At 36.1% G+C, this 27,230-nt stretch overlaps 1 protein-coding gene across 3 annotated transcripts; it reads right to left on the minus strand.

Annotated features, from left to right (window-relative positions):
* On the minus strand, positions 1–25,933 carry LOC144438282 (AP-1 complex subunit gamma-1-like). Of its 3 annotated transcripts, none has more exons than XM_078127337.1 (19): positions 25,829–25,933; positions 20,564–20,718; positions 18,039–18,248; positions 17,408–17,532; positions 16,869–17,010; positions 16,328–16,424; positions 15,752–15,828; positions 15,399–15,494; positions 14,636–14,871; positions 13,644–13,757; positions 12,844–12,984; positions 12,090–12,267; positions 11,704–11,793; positions 10,678–10,805; positions 8,067–8,171; positions 7,127–7,262; positions 5,920–6,196; positions 5,320–5,483; positions 1–4,495 (listed from the first exon to the last, which is right to left on the minus strand). In XM_078127337.1, the coding sequence occupies exons 2-19, from the start codon at positions 20,612–20,614 to the stop codon at positions 4,295–4,297; spliced, it is 2,568 nt and encodes an 855-aa protein (XP_077983463.1). In that variant the 5' UTR covers positions 20,615–20,718; positions 25,829–25,933; the 3' UTR covers positions 1–4,294. The 3 variants fall into 3 exon arrangements, with proteins under 3 accessions (XP_077983463.1, XP_077983461.1, XP_077983462.1); XM_078127335.1 differs by having other exon boundaries at positions 11,626–11,793; XM_078127336.1 differs by lacking the exon at positions 20,564–20,718 and having other exon boundaries at positions 11,626–11,793; positions 25,829–25,930.
* Positions 25,934–27,230: the final 1,297 nt, after the last annotated feature.

A 27,230-nucleotide genomic window follows, 5' to 3' on the forward strand; every position in this document is an offset into this window, starting at 1 on the left:
TTAATTTTTGATAACTTGGACATCGTGTACTTGGGTATATGAAATACACCATATCCACTGGGCCAATCTATATCAGAGCCATAGCATGTGTTTTTATACAATATTAGTACACATGCATCAAACTCCTCTTGTCTGAAACAACTAGCTTAGAAGTCAAAATTAAAGGTGCGTTACTTTTTATTCCAGAATACTTTGTTTCAGACCATTTCCTTTTTTAAATGTTCACTTTTTGTTTTTTGTTTTTTTCAATCAAGCATTATAATTCACTATTTTATAATACAGAAAAAAAAATCAAAATTCTCAAAATTCTATTTGTTCCATTTCAAGCTGTGATATGCTTTTAAGAATATTCCTTCTTACTAATTTCTTAGTATAATCTACTAAGCTAGAGACAGCATTGGCAAATCATATGCATATGCATACCCCCCCCCCCTTCTTTATTATACATTACAAAACAAATCCAACATCAACATGTGAGCTGCAATACAATGACCAATCTCTGCTTGTACAGTAGTGGAGGTGAACAGGCTCCACCTGCTGTGAAATACACTTGATAACATTACTACACAGTTTTGAAAGCGGTCCAAGAACACATCGTAACACTTTTCAATCATGTCACAGTGCCAGTGGTTCTTATTGATCATGCTAAGCATCGGCTAGGTATGACAAAACTACAGCTATCTACAGGTCTATAACCCCTCATTCTAACATTCGTTTTGGCCCCTCATTCTGTCGTCCATTTCACCCCTAATTCTATTGTTCGTTTCAAGACCTCATTTCATCATTCATTTCAACCCCCTCACTCTATTGTTCATCTTGAACCCTCGTACTATCATTCATTTCCATAATTACCCCTCACCAGTTAAGCATGGTTTTTACTTTGATGCCAAATTTTCACATTTCAAGTTCACGTGCTATCACAATCATTTTCTGCGTGTTCAGTTTTACTGTCTGTCAACAGACACATAGACAAACACCAACAAGACACGTCTCCAAAAACATACAGTTAAAGGGTGTAGAACATTAGAAGATACTAGTAGATGTAAATACAAAGATAAGACTAGAAAAATCAAGTCAACTACATAGATAATACTATTACATCTCTGGAATAAAAGTAAGTCTAGAAAAAAATTTCCACTTCGTTTCTTTTGGAAAATTTCTCAGCACATTGTATATGGGCTGAAAAAGTAGCAGGCAATCAATATATTAAGCAAGTTAAACTCAGTCACTCACTTCCACTAGGGTCATAGTTTTTGTACGCTAATGAATAAACAGACCACTGCAGTCATCAGCCATGTCTCGATATGTTCCAACCATGTTTTTTTGTACTGTAGGTCCCTAAATTTCACATCTTAGTAAATCATACCCTTTCAGTTTTCTGGACTGTGAACCACGAGTTGGGACCAGAAATAGGATGGGGTGGTAGGATGACATACAACCACTTGATGCCTTTATCTGCTCACTTGAACAGTATGTTTTCAAGTCCTTTGTTTCTAAAACATACATTTCTCATTGCTCTTTCTTCAAATATTGTGCGATACTATTCAGATTGATAAAAAAATCTGAGATTTCTACAACGATGGCCCTTCGTGCTAGTGGTCATTTCTCTATCATTACAAACTGACTGACATTGTACAAGACGAACTTGTTCTCATCATGGGACTTCAAGTCGATACTAAGTCACAAATAAAACCTAATCATGAAAGTTTCAAATATAGTATTACTGATGGCAAAAACACAGAAAGCATCATACACAAATCAAATGATCAACATATCACAAATCAATTCTTGAAGGTCTGGATTCTTGAAGAAAAAATTTGACTGAAATCATTTGTTAGCCTGGAATCCATGTGGATTGGCATTTTAGATTTTCCTGCCCAATCATGAAACAAAAATCTAAAATCCCCAAAAAGATGTGATGGGGGTGCCATGAAATACATTCAACAGCTAGGAATATTTCTCAAAACAGTTGTCAAATTGAGGTCTCCACATTGTGTGATTGATTATTAAACATGCATTTATTTTATTATACAAACTACATCATATCTTTAGTTTAATTTAAGACCTCCATGGGGCATGACATATGGTACGGGAACATTTGCCATTGATAACAACTCAGTTGTCATTGTCATGCTCAGTGCTTCACAGCAAAGATGCAAAACCAAGATTTTTTTGCCAAGGTCTGGAAACCCTGATAACACAGTGGTGAAATCTAGAAAAAACTTGCATAGATTTCCCTAGCTTCATCCCTTTTTTTTGCTGGGGAATTCTTGATAAAACACCAGATGATAATAAACATGGGCAAGCAATGATATCTAAACGCTTGCAATGTAAATTTTTCTCACAGCAAACTGGCAACTAGAGATGGCTGATTAGTTATCATGCACATATCTTCATGAAAACAAATGAAAAATCCAAGTATAGTGGTCCATAGTCAATGTACAAGTACTCCATCATTTAAATCACAGTGTGGCAAGCACTTTTTGGGGGATTGTGCAACGTTACATACTGAAAACTTACGGTGGAATTATTTGACTGTGCTGATACCCCACATCTGCTTACGTACACCCTAATTCATCAATGTCATTTGCAAATCTTACAACACAACCAAAAATTCTTTGTGTTTGATGTGGAGGAATATTTGAGCAGTACTATACATGTCTATGATGATGATGGCTTCACACAAATTATCCATACTGAAGCACATTGAGTCATAGTGTCTGATTACATTATCAATTCTATGTTATCAATCAATGTGAAATGAGAAATACACATTTCTCTCTACAAATAATTACATCATAATTGTCTTTGGTAGTCACCTTCAATCAAATTCACCAGAATGACATTCACAATCTTTTGAAATCTTTTCATGTACAAGTAAATTCAGGTGTTTAACACAACAGAGTGACATCAGGGTAATTTTACTTACTATCAGTTTTAAGTATGTAAGTTGTCTCCAAACAATCGGTTGTCTGGAGTGGAAGTAAGACATTTATAATTTTGGCTGTACTTCAGTATGATTCTAAGTTTAACAGATTTTGTTGTATCTGCCTATACAATTGCATAGCAGATACAACCTTTATGCTCTGACGGGATGATTTATAGTTTTGTTTGTACTCTGGAGTACGAGTTCAAATCAAGTTGGATGGAACATAACTTCTGTTGGCTTTTAATCTAACTATGCTGCAAAAAACGTATCTCATGATTTCTGTGGTTCTGCTTACCCTGTTACTGATGTATAAAAGTTGACAGTGTACACATTACGACCAAAAAAACATACATCCACTTTGTAAACCAAATCAACTACAAAGTTACAACACACACGTCTGTTCATTTTAACTCGGCACACAACCTAGTCTGTAAGGTACGTCATGAAGGGGCGCCCTCACACATCAGAACGACACAAAGTATCTTACAGTCGAATACACACCCATGACTCAGGCTTAGTTACAGTTGACCTCTGCAATAGGTCGATCATACTGCCACCTAGAGGCCAACCATGGTTGAGGAATTAGTCACTTCTGGTCTGCAAATGATCATTGACCAATACATATCAAAAGCTTTAATGGTGTTCTACCATGCTGGAGTGCTTGTGCGTTACAATTTATACAGTATACATATTTTCCAATGATTTTCACACAATGTCTTATAATTAACTATACTCTTGATATTCAAGAAAAGAATTTGTCATTCAAGTAATCATTGGTAAAAACCTTTTGATGAGAAATTAATCGCATGATGTGTTTGATCACATAATTGTAAATTTGACTTCAATGAATCACTTATGAAAGAAGGATAACAGACGTTTTTTGTGTACAATGTACATTTTCAGTGAACAAATTTGCTAAAAAGAAGGGGAACTGTACATTTGTCATCAGCAAAAGACCCAAAGCATGTAGTGAACGTGAGGCACGTATCTCAGGTGCACGAATAATTATGTTATATTACAGGAAAAAATTACCACTTTAGCATTTAGTGTATTTTATATAGTTTAACTTAATATCATACGGTTTGATCTTTGTAGCAATGAGACTAGCAAAAGCACATCATAGCACAAGCTACGGTTTGACAATGTTCAAAAAACAAAAACCTGCCTAGAAAAGCACACACTGGAGGAGAAATGGCTGGATGTAGATTCTATCACATTTTGTGTGGGTATTATTTTTTACAGTGTCCAATAACGAGCTAGAAAAGCACACACACACACACATTGCGAGTGCATGTATATCCACATCCTATAAAAAAGAAGAAAAAAAACGATACAAAGAAACGAACTAGGTGACTGTACATTTGACTATTGATTGACGGCTGGTGGGAAGTTGTTGATTTCACCTTGATCGTTAAATACCATTCCACTGGAGTTGTAGGACAGCTTGATTCGCATTCTCAGACTTTGTTTGAGGGGGTTAGCTACTTTGATTATTTGTGTTATTGCACCAGAATTATTTGGAGGCACTGTGTTGCCTGATGGGGACTGTAGTTGCAGCTGAAACGTCTGTGAAAAAAAAAAAAATACACATTTTTCATATTTTGATAATACAAAGTGTAAATTGTACAATACTTAGGCAAAAATAGCTTACTTCATGTGCAGTGTTGCTCTCAATTTAATATGCAACTGACGCGCAGTAATTTCTTGTGACAGGTAAATTTGGTGTTCCCTATTCCTTACTATGTGTGGAGACTCATATAGAAACATATTTTGTACCATTTTGACCTGCAAACATTTTTGTCTCCTATTAGAGGGCACAGTTTATTTGAAAGAACCCAGAATTATTAATACCATGATTCACTTCACAATCTTTTGATGATAATGTTAGGTATACAAAATAATTACTGTGGACTGGATTTCACAATAGTAAATCTAACTGGTATAGAAAAGTCACAAAAATGTGAAAACTTTGCACTACAGGAAAATGACATCCACTGTGCAGTAATTACAGACTTCCTATGATACTAACACAGGCAGGCTGCACCAACATTTGAATGCAGTACAAACAAATGCATAAGATTTCCTACACAATGCAAACACCACAAATGGGCTGAAAACATACGAAAACACAATTTTCAACAGATCATCAAACAAGTTCTATTAATCTACAATTTATTATTTATATCAAAATTGATGGCACTTGTGAACAAATGTGGTCATCATGAAAGTTTTGCAGCAAACATTTCACTATACATTTAGAAATACTGATCTGAGTATGCCCTGCCCTTCACTACTTATTACCAAAGTTTGAAACCTTATCACATACTTGTGAGGTATAGCTATGAAACCTTTTCTCAACCTTCAGAGCATTGGTATGCAACAAAACTTACCTTTGGAACGGCAGCTTGGAAAATGAACTCTGTCAACGGCACACTTGTTGAGTTGGTGGCCTTTGTTAGAATATTAATAACTGCTGGGTTGCTATCTCTTTCAAACTCAAAGTCAATTCTAAGTCCTGATTTCTCATATGCAACTAGTGGAGGTATTTTGTCATCTGGAAAATATAGGATATGCAAATTTTAATTTATTATTCATGCGATTTGAATAGCATTGCAAGGTTTGTACAATGTTGCCAGCTGATCACTAGCATCTATTTCGTTGTACATTTTGTATAACCTGTTTCTATAACACAGTTTTATAGTTTGGGGGTGGTAAAGTAGGTAAAATCTACATGTGTCCCCATGCATATGTATGAGCTTCCACTGTTACCAGGGTCCTCTCAACTGAACAAAACCACGGTCATTGCCAACTTTTCAGATTTAAGAAGATCAAAATAAGTATCAGAGAATTTTTACCAACATCCAACCCCGTTCTCGATAACATCATCAATCTGTCTGCTGCATATCTCTCAAAAGCGGACAGAATATTGCCTGTACACCAACTTGAAAGATTGCTTAACTCTGGAACCAATTTATGACTAATTCTCTTACTTGTAATATTCTCTACTGGCCCTCCCATGAGATCAGGGGTTTGCAGTGATGACATCACAGGTGGTTGCATTGGTTGAAGTCCATCAGAGAGACCCATGATGTTGTTAGCGACTGGCATAGGTGGCTGTGCATTGTTCACATTACTGGGACTACTGAAATCCAAATCGCCAAGCAAGTCTAACAGATCAGCACTGTCCTTTTGTACGGGTTTTTGTGGTTCTGGGATAATGGTTTGAGGTGCTGACGGCGTCTCTAGTAAGTCTAACAAACCATTGCTCTGTAAATTGAAACCAAACAAAACATTATTACTTTTGCTAAAAGTCAAACACTTGCTTTCTACCTGGTCCTTGTAAATCACACATTATACTATGCACAAGCCAAGATATTGTCTTTGAACAGAAAATATGGATTATATACCCTGGTCAGTCAACGTCACAAAATCCATGTTTACATCACTAGTTCTGCAGTGCTCGAAATATTAATCAAAATCATCCATATTGCCATTATTTTTCCTGATTTTTCATAAATCATACTTGAGGAGGTATAATTATATTATTCCAAAATATTTTTCTTCATTCAGCTGGAAAATACTCGTGACCAAAGGGTTGTCCCTACATGTCTAGCGACTTGTAGCGACAAGGCCCCTTAGGTCACTTGTATTTTCCTTGGCTGAAGGAAGAAATTTATTGGGGAATATCTAATTATAATACGGAATTTTAGAGTTTATTTCAAGAATCTTTGCAATATCTAGTCTTTAGTTACCAACAGTCCACATACATAATAATAAACCATATACCTTCAGGACCACAGAACATTATTTTTCTGATACGAATTTAAACTACTATTTCTGAAATTAAGCTTTTGGCAGAAATAATCTAAAACTGTTTTCAACCAAGTGATACCTGGGTTATGTGGCTAAGATCACCCTGTAATCATGATAGTGTAAATACTGAATGAGGTTGAACATATAGCCAATAGAGGAAAACTTGCTATGAGAGACACCACCCCACTGTGAGTGTAATTTACATCAATGTACATTGAAAGCTTACATCAACATATTGCAACAAGAGTTTTTGTTTGTATCTATCTTAGTTTGTCTATAGCTTGACTTCCATGGTAGTATTTTGATCATGGCCCCAGCAAACTGTGAAATCATCATGTGATTCTACTCGCCAAATTTCATTTGAGCGACAAAATTAGTCCATACCTCAGGTTGTGTTGATCGAGGTATCTTGGGCTTCTCACTGGCATTAACTAAGCCTTCAGTAGTTTCACCGTTCCTTCTCTGTTCTGAGATCAAGCTTCTATTTTCCATTGGTGGCATGCGTTCTAATAGAGCTGGCCTAAAAGGTAAAAAAAACATGTAGTTAAGATATCTCATTGTCACAGCAGTTATTTATCAAACTTTAATTAATTACTCATCAAACTTAAGAGGATTCATTCAAGTTACAACTGTTGACACCAGACCATGGACGAATGGACCCTGTTACAAACAGGGAAAGTACAGAGACTTTGATAAGAAGTTTTAAAAGTCGCTTTACATATATAAAAGTTCACGTTCACAAACAAATTTCCAGTTCTCCTGGCATTTCATGTACACATAAAGAGGCCATAAAACGGTTCTTATCAAACTATGGAGTGTAGTACATGTCTCCCCTATTCCAACATGCTGAACAAAGTGTTATTATTGCAATTCATTTATTCCCTTTCCCTGTTTGTAACATACATACATTCCGTTCATCCACGGTCTGGTGTCTGTAGTTGTAAGTGACGGTGACGATTTTGATTTCATGTTATTACTAAAATAGTGTACATATATGTTACTTCAGTAAGCAAATACATTAACTGTTTCATTCAACACGTGGGATCTGAAATTGATATTAATCCACACAGAATCCCTCAGGACCTAACTTCATTTTTTCCCCCAGTTCTCAGGAAAACATTGAAGCATCCTCTTACTAACATTTGAGCGAGGGAAAAAGAGGCTGTGGTTTTACAACGAAGGGGGAAACGGCTTTACACCTAGTGCTAGTGAGATTATACATGGTGAAGAGAATAGAAAAGACTACGGTGACAAAGTGACTAGTCACGGAATACTTTACATATAACTGATAATTCAACCTATAAGCGACAGATTACTATCTTACCTCATGTGGTCAAAACCTTTAAATAATGCACTGTATTCTACAGATCTCTGTTGTAATTCCACGTCCAAACTAGGTCCGTACGCTGAGATCACTTTCTTGATGTAACTGTACATAAAACACATAATACATGTAAGCTTCAAGTATTTGCAAAGCAGTGAAATTCAACTATGGATATATAATGTATTACACAAAATACTGTCAATGGCAATGTGGACAACTGAAATCCAATGTCTGACATACACATATAGTGAGAGAAACATACCTCAAACATGAACACACCCCTACAGGATAATGGAACATCCCACAATATTTAACCAAGTGATTAAGTAACATTATATAAACCACACCTCATAGACTTCCAATTTAACAGAAAATCACTCTTTTGGATGTAGCTTCAGTGTTCTGCCGAGGCCGCGGCCTTGCGACATTGGCCCCCTAAAATTACAAATGGCGCAACAATTTTCCCACCTTGCGTCAATTTGGCGCATTCATTTTACGGCAGACACCTAAGTCCAGGGCAAGCCCCTGCCCTGGCCGGCGTCAATCCCACAAAAAAGTATACTGACTCCGTAAGCGACAGTTTTGTTGACATCATATAAGATGCAGTGACAACGCGCAGTTCTATTGTTAACATGCAAACAAATTGATTAAAATGAAACAAAAAGATACAACTTTGATAAAACATAATCTTCAATTGAAACATTAGAGGGAGTAGATGAGACGCCGAAATGGACGTCTCTCTTCACATGTTTTGTCTACCGACGCATCACTGTCTCGACCTCTGACCTACTCACTGACGTGTGTGAAACACTGAACTTGCTACGGGAAATCGGAACATCTCTCTGCCACATAAGCCTTAGGAAACCAAATTTTATGGGACAGGTTGTGATTTTCATTTGTTGATGGGTTAAATTAATGGAAACAAAACTGAGTACATGTGTATTTTGATCCCGACAAAGCTGTGTTAGGGGATCGTGTTGCATGATGTTGACAGTGACACATGTGAATGTTGGGCACTGAATCAATGAGTGATCACTGGCATAGCCATAACCACTCGAGACGGCCGATGCATGTGCGCCTGGTCAGACATGAAGAATGAACTCAGAGATGAAATCAGAAAATAATTACAGTTGTATTTACAAAGCATCCTAACTTTGACGTTGTTGATAGTTTTAGTTCAAGATCTCTGAGTTTCAAGGACACCTAATGTCAGCTTTCCGTATCAAGTTTACGGTATGTAACTAATGCTGTCATTTGATATAGCAGGACCAAATCATGTTACACAGCCAGTGATGGTAATTAATAAAAATAAATTATTTGAAAGTTTGTTTGACTGTATTATTTGTAAGTTTTTTGTTCACATTTGGTACTTTTTAAAGTCAGGGAGTTTATTTTCTTCAAAATGTTTTTTTTTTTAAACTCTTGTCATGAATTTGAAGAGGGAATGATAAACACAGCAGTGTAACAGTTGTAAAAATGAAACAAGTGGTTACAAGTTTAGGATTTCTCAAAGTATTTATTCAATCATATGTTCACTGTGACTTATTTTGAAGTTGTTCTTTGTCCTTGTCTGAGAAAAGGAATCATAAATTTGAGTACTGCTATTCATTGATAGTCGGATTAAAAATTGTGACTACCTGGCTGTCCAATCTTTCTAAACAATATATAATATACTCTGTACATTTGTAGATATGACTTTAAATTACATAATTGTAATTGCCTTCTTTTTCTAAGGTGTAATGTGTAGTACACAATTTTCAAAAAATAGCTTACTGGGAACTGTTATTATGAATGGAATTTTTTTATGTAGTTGGGTAATAGTCTATGTGTAATGGAATATCTCAGACCACAGTATCTCTATAGTGGTCTGAGGTAATATATATAATTTCATAGACAATAAATAATTGACCCCACTCCCTGTCAAATGACCCCACTTTTTGCAACCAGGGGGGCCTTTGTCCCCACTAGTTGGAAACCTTGGCAGAACACTGAGCTTGAAAATCATTGATCGGATCACATTCATTTGAACAATTTTTCATCTCTACACCATAAGCAATGTCTCTACCAAATTTGAATCAATCGATCCAGCAGTTTCTCACTGTAAGTTGTTCACATACACACGCAGGCATGCACACACATACATACATTTACAAACACGTACATACATACATACATACATACATACATACATACATACATACATACATACATACATACATACACACACACACACACACACACACACACACACACACACACACACACAGACAGACAGACAAAACTTAATGCTAATAGCACGTTGAACCTCAGTTCAGTTGTGCTAAAAATTAAAGCGACTCCCTATCCAACTAGTGGTAACGTGGCAAGAAACCAGTCTTCTAGTGAAAGAAGTCTTGGGATAACACCACATTGTGGTCTTGTGTATAAAATCTGAATATGTACAAAATGCATACATACAAACAGTACGTGACTGACTTTGGTACAAAAACTACCACCAATGGAGTACACGCACCAGGTGTTATTTGGACCAACACTTGATTTAGAACAACAATCTTAGTTCAAACTTTCAACTTTTTTCCAGGAATACTTGAAGCAGATGACTACTACTTACTCTACTGCTGTTGTAAATCGGGTACTAAGTTTCATTAGTGCTGTAATCACATATTCTTTGGTCACTTGCGTTGACACAGTTGATTGTACTATTTTTTCAAGGATTTCAACAACAGTATCTTCTGTCACCTGGTGGAAAGAAATCAAAAGACAGGGAAACAAAACGAAAAAAAAAAAAAAAACGAAACAAAAGAAAGCGGTATATCAGAAAAGGTGCGGAATGGTAAGAGAACTGTGTTCGGTTATGTTAATGCTAATAGGTTCTTGAAGGCATTAGATTTGAATGAAATTGGCCTGAACATTACTGACAGTGGCTGAGAATGGACAGGTACATACTAGATGTATGCACCAATAGAACCCATTCCCTAAGCCACTGTGGGCAACATCCTGCAGCGGGTTTCAAATTTGTGTGGTTATCTGGTATGTAAAAGAAACGAAACATGAGTTTTGGAATGCATATTTGTGTGAGTGTCCAAGGCAATACCACACACCTTAATGCATCTACTGTGACCTTTCATCTACAGTGTGACCTTTGACCCAACAAACCCCTTGCACATACACTCATACACTCTGGGCATTGGTGGTGAAATAAGGACTCGGTATGCCGACCTTAAAATTCTGCCACCACAGAATCAAATAACGTGATTTTAGTATGCTTTCAATCTACATGTCAAAACAAAATATGCTGTTTTAATTACAAGTGTATCACAGGATCCCAGCGAACTGATCCCTTTTTTTTTGGACAGACGTTCTAATCAGTGCAAGCTAGGTATGGTAAGCAAGTAACACACAAACCTAACAATCAGGAAAGGAAATAAAAACACTCACTTGACAAACACCAACCAAGGGGAGCTACAAGCAGAGTTAAACAGCAGATTCTCCATTCAGCAAGAGGCACAAAAGATGTGAAGACAGCCAAGCGTAGGGAAAGATGGACAGAGGTACACACCTGATAAGAGGCCTTTTCTGTAGCATTCTGTTTGGCAAGATCTTCTATGTTTAACTCTGCTTGGTAGTAGGTACGTACCTGGATGGGCTCATCCTCTTCCATTTGGCCAGCCATCAATAAATCACCATATTCTCCTATGCACCATGTTGCAACTTGCACCAGAGGTTGCTGTAATCACAATCAGTCACAATCACATATTACTATAACACTTAATATGACACAAGCAGAGTGTATATCATTATGCCCCCAAGGTGGGGGTAGGGTTGGGGGTGGAGGGTTACTCCCCTTATTTGAGTATACATACATGTGCCACCCTTGGGTTGCGTTTTCTGGCCCTTTGTGCTAAAATGGGGTGCATACTTCATCAGCCAGCACTCAAAACCAAGACTAACAAGGCCAAAACATTCTGCATCTTATTTGTTATGGTCTACTTTAAAAACACAACTACTGTAATCTATACTTACTTGACTGTAGTCTTCTTGTATGGCTTTACATAACTGTTGTGCTGTGTACGCATGTAAAGAACTACTATCTGATATCATCTGTATAACGCTAGCTACTGTATCATCTAATACATGGTTGCCTGCCGTTGTTAGTACTTTCATCATTGTGTCTATGTGCCATCTCTTGTTTGGTGCAAACCTACAACGAAGAAGCATTTTGTCAATTCATTGTATCTTTCTACTGTCTCTTGCGTTTGATGCAAACCTACAAAACAACAATGTTTGAAACAAACTTTTTATTTCTCATTTCATTTTGCATGCACAGTCTGTGTTTTGTACAAACCTATGAGGCAGCAAACATTGCAAGTCAGTTCATGTATCTGTAGTGAGCACTGTCTCGTTTTGGTGCAAATCTACAAGTTTGAGAAATTAGACCTGGGATAAATGCATGTATCTAAGCAAACAGTTGTCTGGCAGAGCCATAGAACATGGCTCGGCCTCCTCAGCAAATAATGGTCCTTGTGGTTCTACTGATGAAATAACAGTAGCCCAAGACCAAATAATTCAGACAGTGGAATTTATCTACCAACCATCTCGACAAGTCGGCATACCCTGGTCTCTATACCCGCTTCTTGAATTTATCTAATGTTGCTAATTTTTCAATTGCAAATTGCTTCATCTGTATATATTATATATATCACATGCCTTCCTTCATAAAATACTTTTTGCTTTAATGTCAAAATACAAAAAGTGAGTAGGTTGTAACAATACTTACTTTTCACAGGCTAGGAAGATATTGGAACTAATGTGAGACTTAAACTCTGGATCCGTTTTTTCTAAGAAGAAAATCAACTCTTTCACCATACCTCGAACATTATTTGTATTAATTAGGGCAAAACATAATTCTACAGCTCGTCTGGAACAAAAAAAAATGTCAGCACAAAAAATTACAACCATTTCTGGTTTTGTACAATACTGGATTATAGTATACACTGTATGAGAACGTTTACCAACAAATCGTTTTGTTGTCTTAAAGGCATAGCCTTGACACCATTCATCTTAGAGTCTTACTTCTAGTTCTTTGAGCCTCAGAAAATTCAATACTATAATACATTTACACAGGCGTGATTTTGACTAAACACCTATTGACACCGACACAGTCAGATGAATGTTAGATATGCACACACATGGACACACACATATGCACTACACAGTCAGACATGGACACACAGACATATGCACTAACGGTAACATTGACACCTGCAAGTCACCATACAACAACACTCAAGGTTCTCAGAACAAGACTTATGGAGATTGGTCTTTCAGCTGCGCCATCGCAATTCTATTGGAACCAACTATCAAACACTGTCTGCTCTGTACCAAGTAATTGAGACTATCATGTCAAGACATAAGACTTACCTTTTCGAGAGAGCTTATTTGTGACAGTATTTACTGTGAAGTGCCAATGAGCATCACTTGATTGATACTAGGCGCTTTATAAATCTCTTTATTATTACATGTACACACTTGTACACTGTCTGCATACTACAAATGAACATAAAACGAGATACGTACCTCCTAATTGAAATATCAGGGTCTTTTAAACAGTCTACTATTGTACTTCGATGCCTTTGAACTGCATTCATATCGGCACTTACACTTTTTAATAATGTATTCAATGCTACATATCTGTAAATAAGAATATATATCAAATATATCAATGCCTATTACCTGTAACAGCTTGGCTCTTTCTAGCAGGTAGCAGTTGCATATCCCATAAACTTATAGAATCAGTTTTATTACCATCAATGTTACATTTCTAATCACACTTCAGAACTATGCCATCTCAGACATCATTGACTGTGAAACTTATAATGAAACCAAAAGCGTCAGTAATAGGAGCCATCTAATTGTACCAAACTAGTTACGATGTTCACCATGACTGCTTTTAATATGAAGAATCAGTCATCACTTTACAGGTAACTATTACTGGGGTGACGAATAGGCTCTCAATGACTTTAAATACTATCTCTCAACTCCTGACAATGGAATATTTCAAATTTCACAACAAAGATTATAAGAAGGCACTTCAAAGTTAGAAGAGGGTTCACCATATTATGTTGGAGGGGTGTGTGTGTGTGCATGCATGCATGTATGTATGTATGCGTGCGTTCGTGCGTGTGTGTGCAGTGTGTGCAGTGTTTTGCTATGGTTTGAGAACCCTAATAATAGAATAGGGGAAAAGGGATGAAATATTATATTATAACACTGAACCCATGAGGGATGGCCCTCACTGGACTTCTTGGGAGACAAGTGTTTAAATGCTTAAAGAACTATCCAGTATAAATAAAGATTATTATTATTATTATTATTACATAGTTTCCCCATACAATCTATTTGGGAACTCTGGTACATGTACAGTTACTGGGGAACCCTAGTAGATATTACCTGCTTACCACCCTCAACAAAATGTGTGTGTGTGTATATTTGGAACTGGAAAGAAAGGAATACTGCCCTTAGCTTACATGACAATGGTATATTGAAACACCTATAGGTATAAAACTCACCTGATATTTTTATCATTATTAAGTAAGAATCTTCCTAATATATTGACAGCTAGAACCCGAAGACCACTCTCTGACTTAATGTCCATGATTGCTAACACTGTCTCGTACAGGATGGCGTTGCCAACGTTTTTACTTGTTTCTGTATTGGTTGCGACTTGAGCCAAGATATCGTTCATTGCTTCACTAGCGTCTGCATCGTGCCTTCCTAAAATTCTCAACAGTTTCAGGATTTTCACCTTCAAAATACATCAGAACACGTTAGTCTAAATTCATGCAATGCAACACCAAGTGCCACTGAGAGGCACAATAAGATTCTCAGAAAGTGTGCAAATCATTTCTAGTTTGCAATATCCAGATGTTTCATGAAGCTGTTGTTTTCCAGAACATCGTTGCAAAACTCATCGTCATAGCAACAAATACATATATGTACACTTTGTTCTCAGAAGATTCAGGCATTTAAGATTGAACATGTTGAATTTGTCGAGCTGTATACTACTCAACAACAATATTCAGAGCAAATCGAAAGAACTCGAGAGGTCACGATCCTGGCCATTTCTGTTCATTACCCTTTTTTTTCGATATTTAGAATTACAGATCAGATTTAGAATTACAGATCAGATTGTATCCTTACAATTGCTGTCCAGGCTACTGAAATAATTGCACGTCTCTAGCTATTCATATCAAAATGAAGCCATACAATAGCAGGAATGCTTTGTTAAAGCTGCTTAAAATACATGATAAAGCTAGGCAAAGAGATGATTACCTGAAGAAACGGATCGCTGACTCCAGACACGTCATGTTCTGGTGAGTAGCCAGACATAATTAGGTTCTTTAATATCCTGACTAGGTTGGGTACCAACTAAAACAGTGAAATAAGGAAAAGATGAAAACATTCAGAAATTTACCAATGACATCACATTCATTTCTGCATATTTGTCACTGCTTCTCAAAAATTAAACATTAGGTCCTGTAATGATCCTACCATTCTTTTGATTAGACCACCCATCAAGTTCGCACAATTACATATAAAATGGCTGGGGTGTCACACCGGAGTGAGAAATCAACATCTTTTATTATACTATGACATACTGCACACATTAAGCTGAAGAGACTCACTTTTCTGAAGTGGTTCAATGTGTCTGGGCTCTTCTCACACATTTCTGTGATCAAGACAACTGCTGTAAGCAGAACACCTGCCAATGAAATGAAATAAATCAATGTTGAGAAGACCAAAACACAAGTTACGTGTATCTGTATGCATGGTTTGTGTTCACTGGACAGACTGAAACCTGACTACAAAGTGATTTACAATTTACTCTGAATGCGTGCTAAAACTGACTACTTCAACTTGAGAAAAGGATCAATATCTCACTACTAAGTGATTCATCGAATCTATAATACTAAGTGGGAGTTTAGACTCAGTTATTTTCTGATTTGACCGAATGGACTAGAAAAATATAAGCGGAGTTAACTTCGCAAAACATGAAATTTTTATGATTCAACTATGTCGACCATGCCTTTCGAGAGAGGGAGAGGGGAGAGAGAGTGGAGGGAAGGGGGAGAATCTAAAATAACATTACTCGGACATAGTGACTATTCATTTCTTCAAACTCTACTATTTTCCATTGTAATAGGGAGGTGGATAAGTTTGAACCTGAGAATATACAGAAACATCAAAACCATACAACATACCATGGTTCTTTTCACTCAGTAGAGCCCTTGTGGCAGGAATGAAAATTTCCATGAGTTCAGGTACTTTACGTATTATTCTAAATGCACAGAGAGTTGCCTGTAGGAGAGAATACATACTTTTAGTGCATGATGTGATCATTTATCACCACTATCTTGATTGGTACAATATCCCATTTTTTTCTTTTCTGCTTTTATGTTTTTCTTTTTATATGTAAACTTCAGAACAGGAGTGGTGTTTTAGAAATCTGTTGGTGGACCAGTTTCTCATTCTCCAGTTTAAAATTTTACCCAGTCTGTGTTTGAAGTACTGCAGCAGTGCCACTTTTACATTAGAGTTACATACTGGCTGTGACTTGTCATAAAGCAGTGAAAGGGCAAACTGACATTATAATCAGATCTGTTTATCCACAACTGGTGCTAAGCTGCCTCTTCTATCTCATTCCACCACAGATAATGTAGTTGCTGACTTGGTACTATAAACATGCCTTTGTGTAATGATTTATAAAAATGAAGCATAGAATACATTACATTACGCCCTTACCTTTTTCTTTATGTAGGCATTGGACTGTTTCATGACTTTCTCTATTTCTCCAGCAAGATCTCTGCACATTTCTTGTGAGCATATACTTCCCAAGCAACCCAGTGACAAACCTGCTATATATTGTGTGCTATGGTTCATATCACTAGGGAGAAGAAAGATAGAAAGGGTACAATTACACACTATCCTGCAAAACAGTGCACATACAATGTACATCTGTTGTATGCCTTTTTTTTTAAGCTAGCGAAAATACGAGTGACCTAAGGGGCCTTGTCACTTTGAGTCGAGAACATGCAATGACAAAACCCTTAGCTTAGGTCCAGAGCATTTTTCAGATAAATGAAGAAAAATACTGGGGACTGATATAACTACCTGTGCAAGCATAAGCTATGAGAAATTGGGCAAAGTAATAGCAATCGCATAACCAAATATGTAGTTGCATGTTGTCATGACATAAACCAACCATGGTATAAATCCTGTATATTTGTTCAAACATGTTCAACTTGGCTTACATACAGTATAATAAGACTCCATTTACTTACTTCTTCATAGAGTTGGTGACTAAGAGATGGACATCTTGTCTTTCATCTAATAACAATGTTGTACCAAGATAACCAATACGTTTATCTGTAAACCTCGGTGATGCTACCAATTTTAAACATTCCAGCTGTACAAGTCAAGAATATATAATCATGATACGTGGGACTAAGCAGTAACATTTCTGAAAACTGAGGTTCATGGGTGAAATCATGTCAAGGTATGAAGAAGTTCAAAGTGAAATTGTGTGGTTTTGGTCCAAGACTCAACGTAATATAATGTGGTTGTTGTATCACATAATACATATTTTATAAAACTTTGCTACTATAGACAACCAATTTATGAGAACAGCTTTTCAAGTTTGGTGTACACATTGTCAGACAAACATACAAATAAACATTTGACCAATTTTCAAAGTACACACCCTACGCAACATTCGAAACAAATACTAACGCAATCAGCACACTGGTTTTATACTTTAACATTAGTTCACACACAGAGATATATACCCCCCCCCCCCCCCACACACACACACACACACCATCATCATCCCTACAGTCCTACTGAACCTCAGTTCAATTATAAAGAAAGAAAATTATCTCAAAAAATAAATCTGGAAACTTCATTTTAACTTACCTGTCCAAAGTGTGCCGGGTAACCTAACATATGTATATAGAGTAGCTTAGCTACATTACGACATCTGTACGCGTTGTCTTCTTCACGAAATGAATTCCTAATAAGCGCACACTCTTTCTGGACTATTGCCCTCTCATCTGCTTGGGTTCTGGCAGCTCTAATGTTTCGAATCAAATCCTTCAATTTGATTGGAGGAGGCATCTTAGATAGCTGTCAAATTATACAAAATAACGATTTAGAACCTCTTTCGATGAATTTCAAGGCTTTACGATGTAAGAAGTTTTAGATTTCTTTGTTTTAATATTCTGCCTTACAATAAACTGTAACACAATCCAAGACACATGAAATTTTTTGGGTGACATCTGTCACTAATTTTTGGGATATTTCTTTGCCATGATTTACTCTTACCAGGATGTTAACTGCTGATTGACCTTGAACATAAAGGTCAAGGTCATATGCTGTAATCAATTCTATATAGCATTGCTACACTAACATGTAATTTTAGTATTTGTCTACATGTATGTGCACAGTCTGTATGAAGATAAATGAAATGATCTGAGCTATGAGGTTAGCACGGTTGAAATTACATGTACATGTCTTGTAATTGTATGCTATAATGTTACTGGTACATTTATGTGTTATGAATACAACAAAATCATCTATTCAGTACATGTACAACTGAGCATGTTTCCAGATAGAACTGTAGATGATAGAGTGCAGTGCAGTGCCTTAAATTTTTTTGTTAAATGTTACGTAAAATTGTTTTGGGGCATTATAAAAATCACACATGACAAAAAATCCTGCAATTCCCTTCAAATATTACAATTTGGGAGTGAAAGTGTGAATTTGGAAAGTGTACTGGAGAATGTACACTTCCACTTAGTGACTTGTATGAAGCATTTCATTTTGTCAGAAAATAATTAACTTCCTTGCTATTACTATGACTAAAAAAATGTGTCAGCTAAAACGGAATCTGTTAAAGATCACATGATCACTACATCATATATTATACTGCAATTGTGATGAGGAAACCCGGTAAAATAGCCTGAGAAACCCAGCTACATTTTGCATACACATGTACTTACCATCCTTGTAAAATACGCTAAACATATAATTACACATTCAGGATACTTGGTAACAATTCATATACAAAGCTACAATAATACACAATGTTTGATACTGCATATTATGTTCTAACCTTTTCCTATCAATTCAATCAAATGCTGACTAGCAAATTGTTCTATTTCCTTATATTTGATACTTTCCGGCTCATTATCCATGCAATAACAAATATCAGGTAGCAGTGACTCATCACTAGGATGCACTCACTCAGTACTTACATTCAAAATGACTAATCTGTGAATTTGATGGTATCTCTGTTATCTGGGCTCTACATGTTAATTACTATGTATTATACATAAACAAGTTACAAATGAAAAGCCAGACAAAGATGATGCATGGTGATATGAGACACAGTAAGATTAATCATGAAGAAGTCATCAGATATGACCATCTTGGAAATGGAAATGAATTATCTTATCTTAGACAGATGGATGACATCTTTTAAACAACATACATTTTAATGGCAGCTAAAAGGTGAATTAAAAATTCCAAGAACAAGACGATATCTACATGTATATTTAGAGAAACTATTCGAAGGTGAGTACAAAGCCTTATATCCGAAGTGATAGAGTGAATTAGCACATAAATGGAACATATGCAGGGTTTTTGTTACGACTGGGAACTCCAGTAATATAAAGAGAAAGGAGACAATCAGATTACATTAGCTGAGTTTCCTCATATATTGTAGCATAATGTCATCTGTCAACCCTGGTAATGTGTCTAGGGATCTCAGGTAGTTTTTACCTACTTATTGCCCCAAGCAAAAAACACAGATATATCTGCAAGTTTCTGAACCACGATTTTCCTGACTGTTGGCAAATGAAGTGCTTTTGAAATAACAAATTCATTGTGTCATAGTAGTCTGGTAATTACAAATGTATATCATGATATATATGAAGTATGAAACCATTCCTGACCTTTCCCCCTACTGCTCCTTTACAATTGTACATCATTTGTTTTGATCACAGTATTACCTGTTTACCATGTCATCTGTGGTCAGTATTTCACAAAGCATTTACAACCCAACAAAAGGTTGGGGGGGGGGGGGGGGGGGAAGAGATGGGGGGGGGGGGAAGACTAACATCATAAACATGGTTACATATTCATTTCCCAACACATTCAACTATGATTTTGGTAGGATGATAAACATAATCTAATGCACATCAACGAACAACTAAAAAGTAACACTTTCATGCCACCCTCCCCGCTCCCCCTCCCTGCACACAATGCTACAGCTGGTTCATGATATATTCCAAGTGGGACAGCCATTGGGTTTAATGATTTTGATGCAACTACGATTTACATGATATGGTGATTTAATAGCAATGAAACTAGTGTCTAAATGTTGTACATGAAAACATGACCCAGACATGAAGATGTGTGAATAGGAAATAGTGGTTTACCTTCTCCTCAACAGACTTAACTTTCTCTTCTATAGCTTGCAACACCGACATGGCTCATATACTAGGTAACATACATAGACAACAATGATCACTGGTAGAGAGATCTGTGCCCTCCACGAATATGTACAGTACTAGGATCACAAAAGGCAAGTGTGCTGCAAAAGAACACATGCAACAAACATGCAGTAAGTTGTCAAATCTGACCAAAAGTAAAAAATACCCAGAGCTCTTCTAGTCTTTACACCATATCATGCAGGGAGAAGCTAGTATACCATTCATTAACACAGGGGGGAAGGACAATGCTTTGGGACAAGATTGAGAAATGGGAGGAGAACACCACCATTGATACAAGCTAATTTGATAATCCAACCACCAACCCAAAATATACATACCACCTTTATTAACCTATGCAGGAAGAAGCTACAATTCCTTGACAAGGGAAGGACAACATTGTACATGTAATATCAATGTCCTCCCCTTTTAACCTTTCACCAAGTATTTATCTATAAGACAATACTTTATTATCTCTGTGGATGCATTAATTTTCATCATACAAAAGAAAGAACAATAGCAACACCATTCTTGTCATTCTGATTCAGTAATGAGAAGCGCATTTCCCACAGTATCTGTACTAATATACATATAGTGGGTACCAGTATTACTTTGTCTGGTTTACAATGCTATCCCGGTACTCAACACAACTCTTTTTGCATTAATAACCAGATTAATGGTTCAACATCTGCCTGACCTAATCACAGTATACTACACATGATGCATACAGACAACACTGCTCCCTTTTTTTTCTAATCATAAGAGATAAAATTTAAATCTCTGCGTCACGACATATTGTGGGTTGGGGAAAGGTGAAACTGTACATGTATATATTATTGGTTGCAACCTGAATCCAGAAGTCGCTGTAGGCCTCCTAGACAAAGCACTGCTGAAAAGTACATGTCTATATTCGGTATGTGTGTGTGTCACAAACATAAGTCATTACACAAAGGAAAACTGTAACTATGCTACTACTACTACGTTATTCATTGACTTAGTTAATATTCATCCTTATTATACACTTACTGTAATACATTTGTAATTACATTTTCAATTTACATGTCTACGAATATAGGTGCCCCCCCCCCCCACCACCACGACTGTACCAGTATAGTACAAGCCCTAGTATTCAACACCACATTTATTAGCAAAATGACACAAATGGTAAATTATAGTAAACACAACATTTCACAAGCTCCTTGCAATGCTACACTATCAAACCACTGAAGTCTTTGTGTCACAGGAAGGAATCAGAACAGAATATTTTCCTGTTTATGTAATCAAATATAATATATCTAGGGACACATTTCCTTACAGTTCACTCATTTCAAGAATTTAGGGAGGGAACAGCAGCAAATCTATAATCATAATATCATGACAAGATATGTGTAGTTAGCAGTTGAAAGCCCTGACTGTAAAAAAAAATGACGTGTGTATCTGTAAAATTTCCAATTCTGGTCCAGAATAATGCATTTTGTTGGGGTATGTACAATATGGGGTTGTTAAATTCTATTCTATCAAGTTTCACCACAATAAAATCTGAACTACACAGAGCTCCCTTTCACACATGTTCATCAAATTATCACAAACGAATAAAATAAGTGTGCAAACATGTATGTGAAAAGAAACAGATGTCTAGCATAGAAAAAATAAAGTATTACACTAATGGCAACAACGCTTTCAAATCAATAATCTAACGGCTAAGGTCAAAATCCATACTTTAGCTCAAAATACTATTTACACACTGAAACCACTGAAGGACATCATTTTTAGATCACTAACACGTGACAGTGTAAATGAAAATGACACTGATAGAAAGATGGCGATCAATACCCCAACTACTTCATTTGAACAGAAAGTTTATGATCATCTCCAAGGACAATCTGTATTGTTTGAGCAGATGACTTCTTTACATTATACAACAGAGATCACATTTCACATTAAAAATTTAGAGACACATAAAGCACAGCGTACATCTTTAAAATATCTAACTATATTTGTATTTCATGCTCAAGTGTTCAGACATAATTTATACAGTATTTTCATTTACAAAATGCAATTTTTTCCTCTCATTATTATGATACATACTGTATTTCTTACATTCAAAGCTCTAATTACAATGTACAATCTAGTTCATGCTTTTACCTTTGTATTGTCACAAGTGCCGACATGTATATCTGTTCACAGAAGTACTATTAAATTCAATATTCTCCTGATACGCAGATAAAAATCAATATTCATAAAACACTTGATTAGTATTTTCCCATCAGACACAACACCATTAAAAGCAATCATGTTTACCTGTGTACATTAGAATCACTTGTGACATTAAAAAATGACCTTCCACAAGTAATTACTTTCCTTATTACTCAACTGATGACTTCAACAGTAAATCTAAATACAACAAGAGATGACATTTACATGTAAATGTCAAATCATCTGCAGACACTTGAGACTCCAAATTAGCTTTGTTACTGATGCGAATCACCTATTTTAATATTACATGAACACCACCACTTTGCAAGTCACTGCAAATATTCATACACTTTGTTATCATTATTATTATTATTATTATGATGGAAGGTCAATTTATCGGATATATTTTTCATTTCCAAATAACCCAATTTATCTCAAGAATGTTGAACGATGTATAGTCTGTATGTTTTCAACTGTATCTATGCATTTTCATAATAATGTAATGAACTAATTTCAACACAATCACGTGTCAAGGGTCAACTGTTATATATAGAGAGAGATAACTAAGGACACAGAGATTGAAACAATGTGCATATTATCTCTAGTGGTAAGAATCAAACTGACCAAGTGAAATCAAAACTTTTTATCATAAAATGATATCCATTTCAGAAAATTATGAATATCAACCTATTTTGCCAAACAAGCGAAAAATTTACAATTTCAGCTATATTTTGTCACAATGTACATATTCCTGTAACAGGAACAACATAATTAATGACACAGCACACAGTACGGAATCACAGACTTCTGAATGTGATGCATGGGTTACTTATTGATTACTGAACAATAAACTTTTACTTTGTCTGTCTACACCATATGTTTAAGTGTAGCCACTCTACATCAGTCTGTTCTCTGTTCAAATTCAAATACCACTTCAAATCTTTACATGTGAGGCAGAGGTCTGTTTAAACTGTGTCATTTCATACTACACAAGGTGTTACTTTCCCATGGTTTACAGCAATAATGTATACTTGCTTTATACATTTTGTACTATATTTACAGCATCTGTATTTTAATTATCACTTCATCGCTTTCTTATTGCAATTGTTCAAATATTGTACCTGAAATAACTTTAACTGTTTTCAACATAAAACATAAAATCTTTCAATAAATGGGACAAAAGCTGTATATATTCTCTAGCCATGACAATGAGAAAATACAATAATTTCAACAAAGGATTGTTATGCATATGACGTCAGAGTCTATTCCTCTGGCAGTGGTTTTTTTTTTTTACGTCAAGCCAGGGTCAAGCTATCAATCTCAAACTGCACTGGTTACATGTATGACAGGCAGCTGTTATTGTGACTAGGCGACCATGAAACCTAACCTTTTCCACCTGAACTAAGAAATTAACAAAACAACATGTGGATGATTGTGCAATATTGACAAAAAAGACCATGTCAAAGAATCAATGAATGAATCAATGAATGCACCACATCATTTACAAGTTACACTACACTACACTACACTACACTACACTACACTACACTACACTACACTACACTACATTACATTTACACTACACTACACTGCACTACATTGTACACTACACTACTCTACACTACAAATTGGAATTATTTCTGCAGTTGAAGTTACATCTTGAAGTCCTATGATCGACAATACTTATTATTTGCTGGACTTGCAGTTCATCTGGCGTCTACAACTCAAGGATGCAAGGGTCAAAACTGAGATGAATCAAGACACAACAAAAATGTAAACTGGAATCTGATATAGGTCAAATTTGCACTAAATTGGGCACATCATCTTTTGAAATGACACCCCTTTTCTGTTATGATGATAGCTTATGTGAAAAAAAAAAACATAACTGGCATACGGACTCAAAGGAATTATTCTGATATTATTTTTAGTTAAGTAGATTGACAAGTAATGTGTATTTCATAATTAGGACACTTGAAAATCAAAAGAGTGTTCACAGCCTCTTGTGTTCGCAGCTTGTTTTGAATGAACATTTTTCTGGGGATTACATATCTGGTATTACAATACATGCGAGTAGAAGACAACACCACTCATGTTATTTCAATAAGCAACATTCCTAAAAGATTTTTAGACTTGGCACCATGTATGAATGACAAAACAATCACGTACACATTGACTGAAATAATCAACCCTATGCCAGAAATTAGTGTAATTACTGGGGCACACATCAGCAAATCAGCTGGAAGTGAGCATGAAATCGGTATGTATACAGAAATAAACTGTTAATAAGTCCTGTGTTGAAGACAAGGCAGCCACGAATGTAAATATGTCCAACTAGCAAATATCATTACTAATCATACATAGACCACCTCGTACCGGCTCCACCCCTCACCTAGCCCAATGTCCATTGACTCGCAACACATTGAACGCAATGTGGCGCTCTTCTCGACACTATTTCCGCAATGTAGCAATCATAACATCACGTTTCAGTATCCCAAATACATACAAATGAGAAAGAAGTCGATTCTTTAATTCATCCAAAACCGAAGTTATAACATTGATTTAAAAATACCGTCACTAAGGAACAGTCAGAAATTCAATAAAATTATAATTTGCCCGTTACCATTAATCTAACGGTTGACATTACCGTTTACGCTTAGATCGCATCTAATATAGCATGGGTGTATTATTACGAAGTCCCTCCACCACCACCCATCTACCGTTCCCTTCCCACTTGTCGTGCCTTTACGTTCCAGTACAAAACCAAATACTAGGAGTGTAATTCTGTATAGCCAGACAGTAGCTCGAAGGTAATACTATGGAAGATTTAAAATAGATTGGACACGACAAAATTCAATAAACTATCTAGATGTAATAATGATAAACCCACTAGCACACCTACAATATTACGTTACCAGTGCAATGGTTCGTAAAAATACATCGGGAAGGAGGGCCGTAAAATTCACCAAACCCAGTGAACATTTAAGGAAAATTAACACACCCTCTAGACGTGTTTCTTACCTTTACTGCGGTGAAATCGTTGCCCAACTATTATATTCGATTATTTCACTGTCAGCGGTGAATTTTGGTAAAAATCTACTAGGCATGGATCCAATATGGCGACACCGACGAATGAGAACCGGTTCATTTAGGAAATATCATTTCGCCACTTGAAAATATCAAATAAAATCAGCAAATATGAAGTAACAATTTAAGAATTTAAATGTATAGACATGTGAAAACTTGTTTATTTCCCAAAACAATGAACATTTTACTACATTGAGATAATTTTGAGATCTATTTTAGACAGCGCATATAGAAAGTCGAGGTGTGAGAAGTCTAACTCGTGGCATCCCTGACGTCACTCCGAGAGCCGATGGTAGGACGCCCTCATACAAATGTAGACTACAATCATTCGTCTTCATGTCTGTCAATACATCTGTATAATATTGCCCTTCGAATTTTGTGTTGTTCCTATATCCACCATAATATATTCAAAATTATTGAAATTTGAAGTGTCCACTGTAAAAAATAAAGAACATGTGCGTTTTGTCATCATCAATGTTATGCATCAAGTCATGCCCCTGTAGCCTGTTTACGGCACTTACGGTGTGGCATAAGGCTTATACCTATACCGTAACTGTTGTACACAGGCTACTTAGTACAAGTCATGTGAAATTTGAAGAAAAGCGTAATTACATGTACCAAAATACACTAATTATGCAAATGACTCATTAAAAATAAAGGCTACATGTCATACAGTTAAATTGGACACGCGTGTGCTATTTTTGCAATGTCATCAGTTAGTTGCAAATAATATGAATATTACAGAAGTGAAGCTAAAGGCCTTGTTATCATGTTGAAATATGTAAGAATGATATGAAATTCGAAGTTTAGGGAGCCTTCAGTATTTACAGGGGGACGGGAGGGCCGGAGGAATGGGGGGGGGGGGTCTGTCAAATATTTACAAACCTGTTCTTGGGGGAGGGTCGTGTTTTGCATTATAATATTAATGATGTTAGGGGGAGGGTCACATTTTACAAATTTAAACTCTGCATAAACAATAAACAAATAAATATCATTAAATAGAACAATATAAATTATTTCTCCAATATGATATGAATCTCATACTGTCATAAATAATAATCAGTGATTGCTTTCTCGTATATGAATATGTGCATTGATGAATGGACGGTATCATGCGTGGAGAGAAAACTAGTGAGAATACTCTCTTACATTAAAATAAGAACTATGTACATGTCTGATTCTAACATTTTGAGAAGTACAAGCCCCAGTCTTGTGGACACATGATGATGATGATGATGATGATGATGATGATGATGATGATGATGATGATGATGATGATGATGATGATGATGATGGTGGTGATGATGATGATGATGATGACGATGATGATGATGAT

The sequence above is a fragment of the Glandiceps talaboti genome, chromosome 7 (assembly GCF_964340395.1).
Source record: "Glandiceps talaboti chromosome 7, keGlaTala1.1, whole genome shotgun sequence".
Lineage (NCBI taxonomy): Eukaryota > Metazoa > Hemichordata > Enteropneusta > Spengelidae > Glandiceps > Glandiceps talaboti.